This window comes from Amphibalanus amphitrite, unplaced genomic scaffold, assembly GCF_019059575.1.
Source record: "Amphibalanus amphitrite isolate SeventyFive unplaced genomic scaffold, NRLGWU_Aamphi_draft 000584F_arrow, whole genome shotgun sequence".
In the NCBI taxonomy this organism is placed as follows: Eukaryota; Metazoa; Arthropoda; class Thecostraca; order Balanomorpha; family Balanidae; genus Amphibalanus; species Amphibalanus amphitrite.
The window spans coordinates 1,380-12,635 of NW_024882078.1; the positions used below are offsets into that span (position 1 = coordinate 1,380).

The following is an 11,256-nucleotide window of genomic DNA, read 5'->3' on the forward strand; positions in this document are numbered from 1 at the left end:
CGTCAGGTGAATGCCAGATATGGGCATTGGCGTGTCCCACTCCGTCGGCACGGAACATCTGCTCTTCTGGACGTACATATTTGCACCTCCGATTCCGCAGGGAGGGTGACTGGGACTTTTGGTTAGCATCTGTCGGCGGCTGATAACTTCGTCGGCGTGAGTGTAATTTTGATGGCTTGACGCCTTCTATTTGCGGCACTTGCGGCATGATACGGCCCGAGGGGTCCCTGCGTCAGCTGTTTCTTGTTTGACATGCTCACACCGGTGTCGATCCACTAGGTCGAGGCGGTGCCGGTGGCGATATCCCAGGCGCAGGTGCAGAGGGTTGGCGCACAGGATGCCGGCCGATTGCGCTTTGGAGAGATAAAGTTCCGTTATGAGCTTTTCCTGTAGATGCGGGCGGGGAGGCGGCAGTGTTTACACCTCTGCAGTGCCAGGTGTAGCCCGTTTTTGACGTGGCCACCCAATTGGCGTGCGACCGATAAGAGGGGTCGGCGCTACGTCGGGTCCAGGTGGGGTAGACCATCTGCCGCCTGCGCCCTGTTGACCCGCGTTATCCATGAAGGTGTCGGGAATTGAAGCGCCGTTCTTCTCAGATGATTTCACTTTTGCGTGTTTGGCTTTTAGTCTCACACCAATATGCATGCCTTATGATTCTGTCAATTCCTATAAGCTGTGATTCGAAAAAAATGTGGCCTCCGTCACAGTTCTTTCCGTGGCCGGTCAGGCGGGCCGAGAGCGCCGGGTCTGCGAGTCGATAAGGGTCATTTCACGCTTCTGTGTGGCTGACTTTGGTCCATCGTGACACTGAGCTGTGTAATTGCGCCTTATTGTCGGCTGTGGGAAACGCATATTATTGTTTGGAAATATTGCTCCACTAGATATTGTTCTTTTGGCATTCAGCTTTCACTGGAACTCAAAAATACATGTTTATATTTTCAAGAATGTCTGGGACAGCCCGTTGAATAAAAAATTATTAAGTTTTTACAAAAACGCAATTTTCAAAAAAGGCCGTCGATCGATTTTGATAAAAATTACATTTTTGGATTCAGCTCACCGTCAGCTTTCGAATGGTATAAATCGTTTCTTTTGAGCCTGAGATGACCTTCCGACGAACCGTGGTCTCAGTCTAAGGGTTCCCAAAAGAGGGTGAACTCTTCTCTGGCCGACTTTGACAAGCTGCCTCTCAACCTCCTCGGGGTCAAGCTCGAGGGCAGCCTTCTGGTGAATGAAAATGAGTAGGAAAATGAGTGGGAGTAGGAGATATGCGACAGACGGTCTGAGAACGAACGTTCTGCTGATGCACTTGATACGGGAATCGTCAAAAACAGGCGTACTATTATAACCGCCTATCATGAATATTGCACCGGTCTTCTGTTCCCATTTCAACATCAGCCAAATTTTGTGGGGCAAAAACATAGTCTTGCCCCCACGGCCTCCTGCCAGTGGGGGCAGTCTGCCCCCACTGCCCCCACGGTGGCGCCGCCCTTGCACGGTAGCCCTGGTTTTCGCCGACGTAGGCCGGACGTAATCTACATTCTACCGAACTGTAGTAATCACTTATCAGGACTGAGGCATGCGGTATGGTATATCTATATACGACGATAGAGCCCAAGCCGGTCTCTGAAGACCTACCTCACTTCAGTCTCTGAAGGCACGCCGGTCACTTCCGCTGGTTTGCTTGTTATGTTTTCGTGGCCTGCCGCTAATAGTGATATCGGCCGAGTGGTAAGCGGTCGCTTCCCAAGCTGGTCTCTGAGGACCTTAAATCAACATCGGCTTTAGAGAACCTCACAGTACACCGACCCGGACCCCTGCACATCGCTCACGGGCCTTTGAGGAACCCATAAGGGTTCTGAATTCTGATGATCCTGCGCCGGGTTCCAGAGACCCCAAGACGGACTCGTAGCGCGTGGCGTCCTCAGGGGTCTCCGAGCGGGCCGGTTTGATGGGCAGTTTGAGTGTCATAACGGGTTCTGAGAGCCGGCCATGACTAACTAGCTCTGAGAACCACCACACTGGCTCCCGAGCGACCCCAATGCCCGTTGGGCTTAGGTATATCGTCAACCAAACGTAAATTGGTTCTTTTCTTTTTTTCAGGTCACCCAACGGAGCTCAGACAAGAATAGAGTTCCAATAATATGAATAGTTCGGAATTTTATTTTATTTCTTTTAGTGAATGCAAGCCAGCACAAATTGTTATACCTAACTGATGAGTGCCGCTATACCATGCCATTTTCGTTAGTCTCCTGGTTATAACCCGATTTAATTCCGCTCTACTCTCCATGCCATATGTCCTACAGATGCGGTGCCAGCGATGAGTGCGAAAGGCCTCCTAGCTGGCGCTGCTGCTGCTGCCGCCGGCTCGGTCGCTGCTTCTGCCGCCGGCTCGGTCGCCAGCTCTGCCACCGGCTCTGAGGATGCGGCTGCCGCTGCGGAGGCCAGCGCCGTGCGGCCGGCGGCGGCGCCCCCTCCGGCCGGACCGGCCGCACTCGGCAACCCAGTGGCGCTGACGTCCTTCTCCAAGCTGGTCTCCGCCAGGAGGAAACTGGTGAGCGAAGCGGGCCGCTGCCACGGCCGCCAGCTATGATTATGAGGGCCCGAGTCATCACGGATGGTAGTTTGGTGTGTCTTTTGGTGCTCTGTGTTTTATTGTCACGGTACGATGAAATGTAGGTGATGCATGTTGAATGATGTATGGGTGCTATTAACTAGATGTGATTTTTGAGATTGAGAATAACCCGCCATGTTCCGTAACTTGCGGTAGATTTTGCGGATTTTGTATCTTAACTAACGGTATATTTTTGGTAATTTATGTTGCAATTAACAGTAAATTGACGCTGAGTTGACCAACATTGATACAGTCAACACGCTTTTGTTGTTGCATCAATGTAACTAGTTGCAACAAAAATCTTCATCGACACTTAGCTTGCTTTTAACTGAATAAGTATGGTTTTCCCGTCATCCAGTTTCGTTTACAGGTCCGCATGCTCTTCTTTGCAAGCAATGGAGCTTGGTTTAACAATCGTGTATAGAAATAAACTAGACTCGAAAGCTACCTTGCTAATAACTAAATGCGTTCTGTATCGTAGGCTGTTGTACGAGGCTGTTGTCTCGTATGTGGGCTAGCGGGGGTGTTGCCATAAGTGACCAATAATTCGCCGGGAAGGGACTCGGCTAATTGTATGTCGTTTTATCTCGCGCACCGGACTCAGGGTCGATGTAATGGTGGCAGCGTCATATGCCAACCATCATAACTCAAACTATGATCCTGGCAGAGTCAGATGACAGATCTGATGGCGACAACCCCGTTCAGTTCCTATAAACAAAAATGACATGCTATCCTTTGCTGAGGCCATGGTACTCGATGTTGTGCTGCACCCGTTGAGTAGCGTTTGGAGCCCTGCAATGACCTGTGGCCAGTGACCCGTGCTCTTCCTAACTCGTCGCTCCCGTCTTATAGAATGTAGCCAATACCTGGAGAAAGTCGGCCATGGGATCGGTCGAAAGCGAGCCGCCCGTCCAAGTGGTAAGATATGCTGAATGATTTTTGTTCGAAAATATGTCCGATCGTCAAAATTGTACAAATCTGGGTGACTCGTCCGGGCGCATCGGCATGATACTTGTTCATAAGCACCTACCGTTTAAGACCGGATGGGAGCATGAGGATTTAGCGTTGCTTGCTCTACCGAATTTACATGTTTGTAACGGTTGATGGTCTCATGCCCTGAACATATGGCTGTCCGTTTCCCGTGAAAATCGTGCGACTTGCGTTGTCCGTCATGGCGAATATCATTTCAATATTATCTAGTAGACATAGTATTATGTTTTCTCATAGGTAAAATACGCAGTGCGTACTACCAACCACTGTCAAGTGTCAACCCATCGCCTAATCTATGTGATTTCTTTGTAGTTTAATTTTTAATGTTCCAGCTTGATATCAACGCCTAAATTTTATAAGTGCTGAGCTTGGGTCCAGGCAAAATCTTCAATTTTTATTTATTTTTCCAAACAGAGGGGAAAATCCGATCAGGGGTCCGATCTGAACCGTGCTCTTGTGCGGTCACATATTCTGCCTACAGTCTACATACTGTGCCGCATTGCTCCGGAGCAGTGCGGGACAGCCTACCGATTCAGGCATCCTGCGGTCTCCGAGCATTCGATGGTCGCCGTCTGGTACCTTTCTGCTGATTGCTGACTCCAAAACCGCCTAGCTCTACTCATACGGTTATCGATATAGGCACTGCTGTCAAAGATATGGTGCTAGGAATGTATTTTCAAAGTGTTGCATTTGGTCGGAAGTTCCACTCAAACAGCTAATTGGTTGCGTACGTATCTATTAATTGACAGTTTATCCTACGCAATTGCTTTGTGGTTATCCAGTAAAACTAAAAACATCTCCAATGAGACCCCTTGAACCGTGCATGTATCAGTGTTTCCTTTTGTTAATTGCTTTTGTTTTGTTCATACCACATTGTCTCTGTCATGCACACATGTCACTGACGTCCGACAGACAAGAGCTGTCTTTTGATCTTGGTATGAAACGACTCGACACTATCTGCATTCTGCAAGTCATCAGAAGAGCAGCCTGTCAAGCTGGAGTGACCACCTCGTAATGTGGTGTTTCAAACCGGGCTCGCTAAACACAACCTTGAACCTAAAGTACCAATGGCTCATTCGTGTCGGTGGAGGCGGGGGGGGGGGGGGCACTCGTATACGCTGTTTACATTCCTGAAATACATTAAGTAGGTTTCAATCGTGCCTTACGTGTGTGCTACTTTTGTTCTCATTCTTTCCCTTTAACTTGTTCGTAAATTTTTCGTCTCGGTTGTTGACCGACGGTAAAATGTTCGTTTATCGTGTCGGGGAGTCAGGTGGTGCTTTTTCTGACACCGGGGTTTGTGTCACTGACACCTGACTGTGACACCTCTGACACTAGACTTTAAGCCCGGGTATAGCGTCCCCCCACCTCGGCCCCCTCTGGCACCTCTGACATTAGACTTTAAGCCCGGGTATAGCGTCTCGCCACCTCAGCCCCCTCTGGCACCTCTGACATTAGACTTTAAGCCCGGGTATAGCGTCCCCCCACTTCAGCCTCCCCTCTCCGGGCGGTGTTTCGACAGAAACAGGAGGCGCCCAGCCTGCCGCTGCGCCGCCAGGAGCTGGACGGCCGCAGCGAGTACCTGCTGCGCTGCCTCTCCACCTGTACCGGACTCGGCTGGCATGAGCTGCTCGATATCGTCTACGAGGAGAAAATGGTCAGGAGCCGCCCTCTTTGCTGGGTGATCCTACCCGGTGACGTGTACCTTGAAGCATAGCCCGTATTCTTTTACTTCTTATTTTCATTTACGAGCGAGAACTTCGAGCCTCATTTGTAATCTCAATACACCGGACTCGAGTGTACTGTATCCGTGTAGTATATCGATATCGATATCGATATATCGTATATCGTATTCGTGTAGAGCAAGCCCTTTTTCTGAGCATAGAAGCAACCATAGAATAAGACACTCGTAGCGTAGCGAACCTAGTTCTACCCCCAGGACTGTCTGTGTCACTCACCGTGCCTGGCGCTAAGTTTTATCCTTCGTTTCCCAGCTGTCTCGTCTGGAGGTGCTGTTCATGGTGAACGGCCCTCAGCGCCTGCTGTGGTTCTGCCAGCCGCCTCACGCGCCGCCCGGACCGCCGCCACCGGACCAGGTGAGGGGATTATCCCAGGACAACCGAGATTAAAAGAGAACAGCAAGCGAGGTCCTGGACTCTTAATTAGTAAGCTGAGCACGGGAGGTTCTCGGGTTTAGACTATTGTACCTCTGTGGCACGACGTGCTCCGGTGATATATGCGCACGTATGCACGTAGGTACACATCAGCGGCGTGCCACATCTAAATTGTATTTTATTTGTTACATGATCTCGCTACTTTGATACAGCGTAGTACCTGTGACTAAATTTCTGGGATGGGATTTGGGAACCTGGCACAGCGCTGTCAGGGTTTCCTGGGTTAGCGTTGGAGCTGTCTCCGGCCGCCGAGCGCTGGCCTCCAACCAAGGTGAGTCCAATCGACCCCACAGACCGCCGGGTGCCTGGCACCAGGTGATATCGGGCCGGGCCGCTCCGGACGGCACGCGAGCTGCCACCGCCGATACCGGCAGGCGCGTCACTCGTGAGTGGGGAATAAGGCGACCGAGGATGATTTGATTATTTTTCACATTATTTGCTCATGATCGTTTTTTATTTTATCTTAGACTGGCTCTCAGACGTAGCAATGTGTCGAAAAAAACCTGTCGTCTTAATTTTTTATATTATATCACTTGATATGGCAATCATTTTGTGACATCACATTAGATTTTCCATAATTTCTTTTACGTGGTGCACTTTCTCTCCGGTCACATCGTCATTGAGTTTTAGCTCGTCATCCTCTAGCGTCAGTTAAAGATGGCACACCATATCACTGCTCCCACCGGCTCAGCACCACCGGATTTAGCCGATTACCGTGGCTCTTCAGCCGTCTGATGTGGGCCCACCCCGTTACCTACGCCCTACACCCGTGTTTTTCCGTACCTTGAGACGCTTCCAGCGTTATTTGACACCTTATCAGATCAGATATCTCAGTTCCCCCTCCCTCCCCCAGCGATCCGGCTCTCGGGCGGTGCGCGGCGCGGCCCACTCCAGTCGTCAGAACACCCTGCTGTTGACTGACGGCGTCTCGGTACCTCTCCGGGGCATAGCCACCGCCATGACACGCAACTCGAACCAGCGCGCCATCACCGACGACAACGCACACAAGGTGGGAGCGTCGGCTGGGTGCAAAGTGTGACGGCCGGACCGACGTTCGCACCGGTCCGATGTCGAACAGCATGGAACCGAAGTACTGTAGGGTGTAGGTTCTGCATTGTTTCATGCACGATATACTCGAACCCCTCTCTCGTTCCTCATTATGCCGTCTCCCCTTTACCGTCTCCCCAGTAACGTCTTCCCCATACGGTCCTCCCTGTACCGTCACCTGCCCCCCCCCCCCCCCAGCCGTATAGGGCGGTGTACTGTATCCTCCCTCCTGTACCGCCCGTCCTCGCCGCAGGAGGTGCTGTTCTGTACGCTGCCCGGCCGCGGCGACAGCCTGCTGCAGGCGGCCGAGCGTCTGCTCCGACTGGTGTTCATCCCCGTCATCAGCCGACACCCGACCGAGCTGGACGGGACGCCGGCGGGCCGCGCGTGCCGCCACCAGCTGCTGCTGGCCCTCTGTACCACCGCATCGATATTCCACGGTAAATGACGGATAACGTACCGTACAGGGGACTAGAGCTGACCGCAACCAACAATGCAGTGTATAGTATTGTGGTGCAGCTGCTTAGTGCCTACCTTTAATAGCACGTCTCTTTTCCTTGAATTGAATGCTCGCTTACCACAAAAAAACTATATGATTACTCCATGACACTTGATCCCCGAGCTCGGCAGAGTATGGTGAGTTGTTACCATTGCGTTACCTTTGAGTTACCAGTTACCAGTTACCTGCGGCGGTGCACTACCAATGATTTACCAGTGAGCTGCGTGTGCCCGGCAGTGACGGAGAGCAGCATCAGACAGCAGGTGGTGTTTGAAGACATCCCGCTAGACCTGTCCTTTAGCACACCGGCAGAGGCCATGGCGCTCTATAAGGACAAGTACAAGCTGATTGTCATGGAGCAGTACGTCAACATATGGGTCCGACAAATCGAGGAGGTAGGGCGCGATGAAAAGACCTGAGATCGCTTTTGAAAGGGATGCATGTAAAAAACTTTTAGTACGGTGCCTCTGCCTGCAATGTAGTTGCAACAATCAAACAATACGTTGATCGAGCAGACGCAGTGGCTTTCGTCGTGCCTGTACTGAGGGATATTTACAGTGTACCAAAATCATATTTTTGCTTGGGTGTCAGAGGGGAAAATTGCTGACCAAAAAAAGGATGAGAGTGAAAAATTGTCGGTTAGGTAAGGCCCAAAAAGAGTGGGAAAATGATCAAAAACATTAATCTATCTACAATTGTGACAGATGTAAAACAACCATTCCCGCAATTGCTCCTTCTCGGCGGAATTGGGAGTGGAAAATTGGGCTTGAAAACTGAATGTGAGAGTGGAAAATGATTTGCATTTGGATGTCGTTTCCCACCCACATCTACAAATTTTGGGACACTGGATATTTATCCAAACTATGCTTCCTATTCGTGCAACTATTATAGGTATGCCAATGCCTTCAACAATGCCGCCCGCTGTGTACAGGTACTGATGCAGAGTGAACTGCTGCGTAAGGAGGGCAACGAGACGGGGCCACACAAGGAGCTCGAGTACTGGAAGGTCCGCTCGTCCGTCATCGATTCCATCATCGAGCAGCTCAAGCTGCACAAGGTCGGAGCGGGGTGTCCGATATACCTTACTTGTGCGAGTGTTTGAAATAGTTTGAAATTTGAATACTGAACAATGAACATACCATATAAGTAACGTAATATCTAATAATGCGTAGACGATAGAGGTACTAAAACTTCCTACAAGCCCATTGTCGGGTTATGCAATATGCGCTCTGCTTTTCATGAACCTAGCTTTTTTATTACGATAACCATACGGCATTCGTTACTTGTTTATCACATTGCCGCCAGGTAAAGACGGCCGTATTCTGTCTCCAAATGAACCACTACCCGATCATCAAGCTGTGGCGTCGGACGGACCGGCGCATCACGGACGCCTTCAATGAGGCCCGGGACAACATTCGCTTCATCTACTGCATCGAGAAGCACCTGCACCCGCTGACGCTCGGCTCGCCGGTCAGTCACTTGGCATTCCCATTATTTTATTTTTCCCGAAATATTGTTTTGCCGGTTAACCGGTCTCCATGGAGTTTAAATTCATAAACTAACGTTTACGGTTTGTTAAGTTATCAGTCATCCCACATGTATAGTTCGATCTGGGTAAATGGGCGGCCCTGGTGGCGCAGTCGGTTAACCCGGCGGCCGCTGGGCCTTCGCGCCACCCGCCGGCCGCTGGGGGGGGGGGGCATAAAGTTGCCCCCCCCTTTACTTCTGCGACGATATCGTCGCAACGCGAAGAGATAGAGAAGCGAAACTTCGCACACATCTTCCTGAATACCTAGCCGAGGTTGTGTCCAAATTTGGTGTCGATCCCATTTGAAATGACGTCACAGTGACGTCATAAGTGAAATTATAGATTTGCGACTCTCATATTCCTCACGATACATCACATATATGGGACCGAATATAAAGGGCCGATTATTGGTCAGAAACTAGATGGAAGTGTAGTAAGATGTTTTAGGATGACAGCAGGTGCTGTCTAGTTCATTTACAGTCGAGTTTCATGCTCAGCGTCATCAGAAACGGTCCATATCGGAAAACGACAAAACTTTATGACGTCACTGTGACGTCATCTTAGGCGCTACAACCACCAAACTTTCCTCAAACATTGCCTAGGTATTCATTTGAAGCTATGCCAAGTTTCACGTTCGTAGCTCATCAGGTTTCGGAGATATTTCACAAAACGTAAAGGGGGGGGGGCAACTTTATGCCCCCCCCCCCCAGCGGCTCGTGGGTTAAGGCATCGACCCGCGGTGCGGGCGGTGCCGGGTTCGGGTTCGATTCCCGGTTCCGCCCGTTCCGCGGGCGTCGTCCCCGGCTGTGTCACCAGGTGTGGGGTAGGCTCCCACTTCAGTCGTAGCCTGGGGGGTGGGGGAACAAGGGCCCTCCTGTAAATGGGACACAAGTGCCCGTTGGAGAGAGGTCTGAATAAAAAAAAAGTGTGAAGTCAGTATAGATCACCCGTTGAAGAATAATGCCGGTCGTATTGTCGACGGCGGAAATATTCCTTGGCTGGGCTGTATATAGAAATACTGTTGTAAATAATGTAAAAATGGCATACTCACCCTTATCTGGCTGATAACATAGTTATCTCCCGGCATGGTCTCATCTGTGTTTATCCCTATTTTCTGTTGGCAGCCGGAGATGGTCGGTAGTATCGCCGGCCTGTTCAACGCCGTGAGAATGATCCACAGCGTGTCACACTACTACAACTCCTCAGAGAGGATGTCTGCTCTGCTCATCAAGGTCAGTGCAGGTCAATCTCTTCGTGGCTGTGGGAAGAAAGCGGAGCGACCAAATTACATACAACTTGTAGTGGTATATTGATTGTTGCAGCTCAATTCATCCATTGATGATCGAAACGTGCGCTCCAGAGTTTGGTTGCTGTGATACATCTTGCAGCGTTGCCATATAGCGTTGCCATCATTGCCATTGCCGTTTCCTTTTACAGGTGACAAACCAGATGATCGTGTCCTGTATGGACTACATCAGTGACCGGGGCCGGTACACCATCTGGAACCAGCCCGAGGAGGACGTTCGCTCCAAGATTCGGGACTGCATCTCACTGAGGGACCATTACCACGCCGGTTTGGAGCGTGCCGAGGTGGGTGGGAATGGCGCCGCTCGGGCGGGTTACTTCCCCGCGGTGTACGGGGCCTGACCCGGGCGCCTGCGCCCGGGTCAGACCGAGACGCCTGTGTTCCTCCGCTGGGACCTGCTTGGACCTATACCGCCAATCGACAGTTTAGACAGCCCCTGCGGTGTTGGCCAATGGATTAGTGTTGACATGTCTAGCTAAGCCATCTCCAGCAGCCTGTCTAACTATAACACGCCCTCGACTCCCTCCCCAGACAACCCTGGAGAACGTTGGTGACCGTCCGTTTGAGTTCAGCAAGGTCTACATCTTCGGCAAGTTCGACGCCTTCTGCTCTCGGCTGACCATGATCACCAACCTGTTTGATTCAATACAGGTCTACTCGCGACTCTTCAACTCACGAATCGAAGGTGAGAAAACGCTCCAATTATATAACTCATTTCAACTAGTTCCGTTTCAAAGATACGCATGTTAATCATGAAAAGTCATGTCGCATGTCGGAAAGTTGTTTTATAAAATCCGCAATCGATATTATCCAATCGATGCATTGCAAGTGAGAATGTCACGAATATGGCCCCTAAAATACATCGGCTTGCATGCTTCCATGTAGCTTCCAATTTTCATGCAATTCATCTGACGCGGTCTTTTCATTTTCAGTTTCATTCGCAGTTCCTTGATATCCAAGTCGGAATGTGTTCTCGTCTGACTCCAGTATGCCATCACTCACAGGACTGTTGCAAGGAGTTCCCAGTAAGTAACGTGCTTTGAGGTGGGGTTTCGGTGGTTTCGCTTTAAACGCAGGACATGTGATGCTGATGGTATTACG

At 50.6% G+C, this 11,256-nt stretch overlaps 1 protein-coding gene across 1 annotated transcript; it reads left to right on the plus strand.

The window, feature by feature from the left end:
* The first annotated feature begins 2,317 nt into the window (after positions 1-2,317).
* Positions 2,318-10,905, plus strand: LOC122394312 (dynein axonemal heavy chain 5-like). The gene is made up of 11 exons (XM_043391099.1): positions 2,318-2,551; positions 5,124-5,258; positions 5,596-5,697; positions 6,629-6,784; positions 7,076-7,262; positions 7,559-7,716; positions 8,253-8,378; positions 8,627-8,791; positions 9,974-10,081; positions 10,287-10,439; positions 10,687-10,905. Exons 1-11 carry the CDS (start codon positions 2,318-2,320, stop codon positions 10,903-10,905), a joined length of 1,743 nt encoding a protein of 580 aa, XP_043247034.1.
* The last annotated feature ends 351 nt before the right edge of the window (positions 10,906-11,256 follow it).

Bases quoted from the DNA above. Each gene is read 5' to 3' on its own strand.
- LOC122394312 (XM_043391099.1), top strand. From the start codon at position 2,318: ATGAGTGCGAAAGGCCTCCTAGCTGGCGCTGCTGCTGCTGCCGCCGGC. The intron at 6,785-7,075 runs GTGGGAGCGTCG...TCCTCGCCGCAG, and splicing joins CCGACGACAACGCACACAAG to GAGGTGCTGTTCTGTACGCT. The intron at 8,792-9,973 runs GTCAGTCACTTG...TTCTGTTGGCAG, and splicing joins CGCTGACGCTCGGCTCGCCG to CCGGAGATGGTCGGTAGTAT.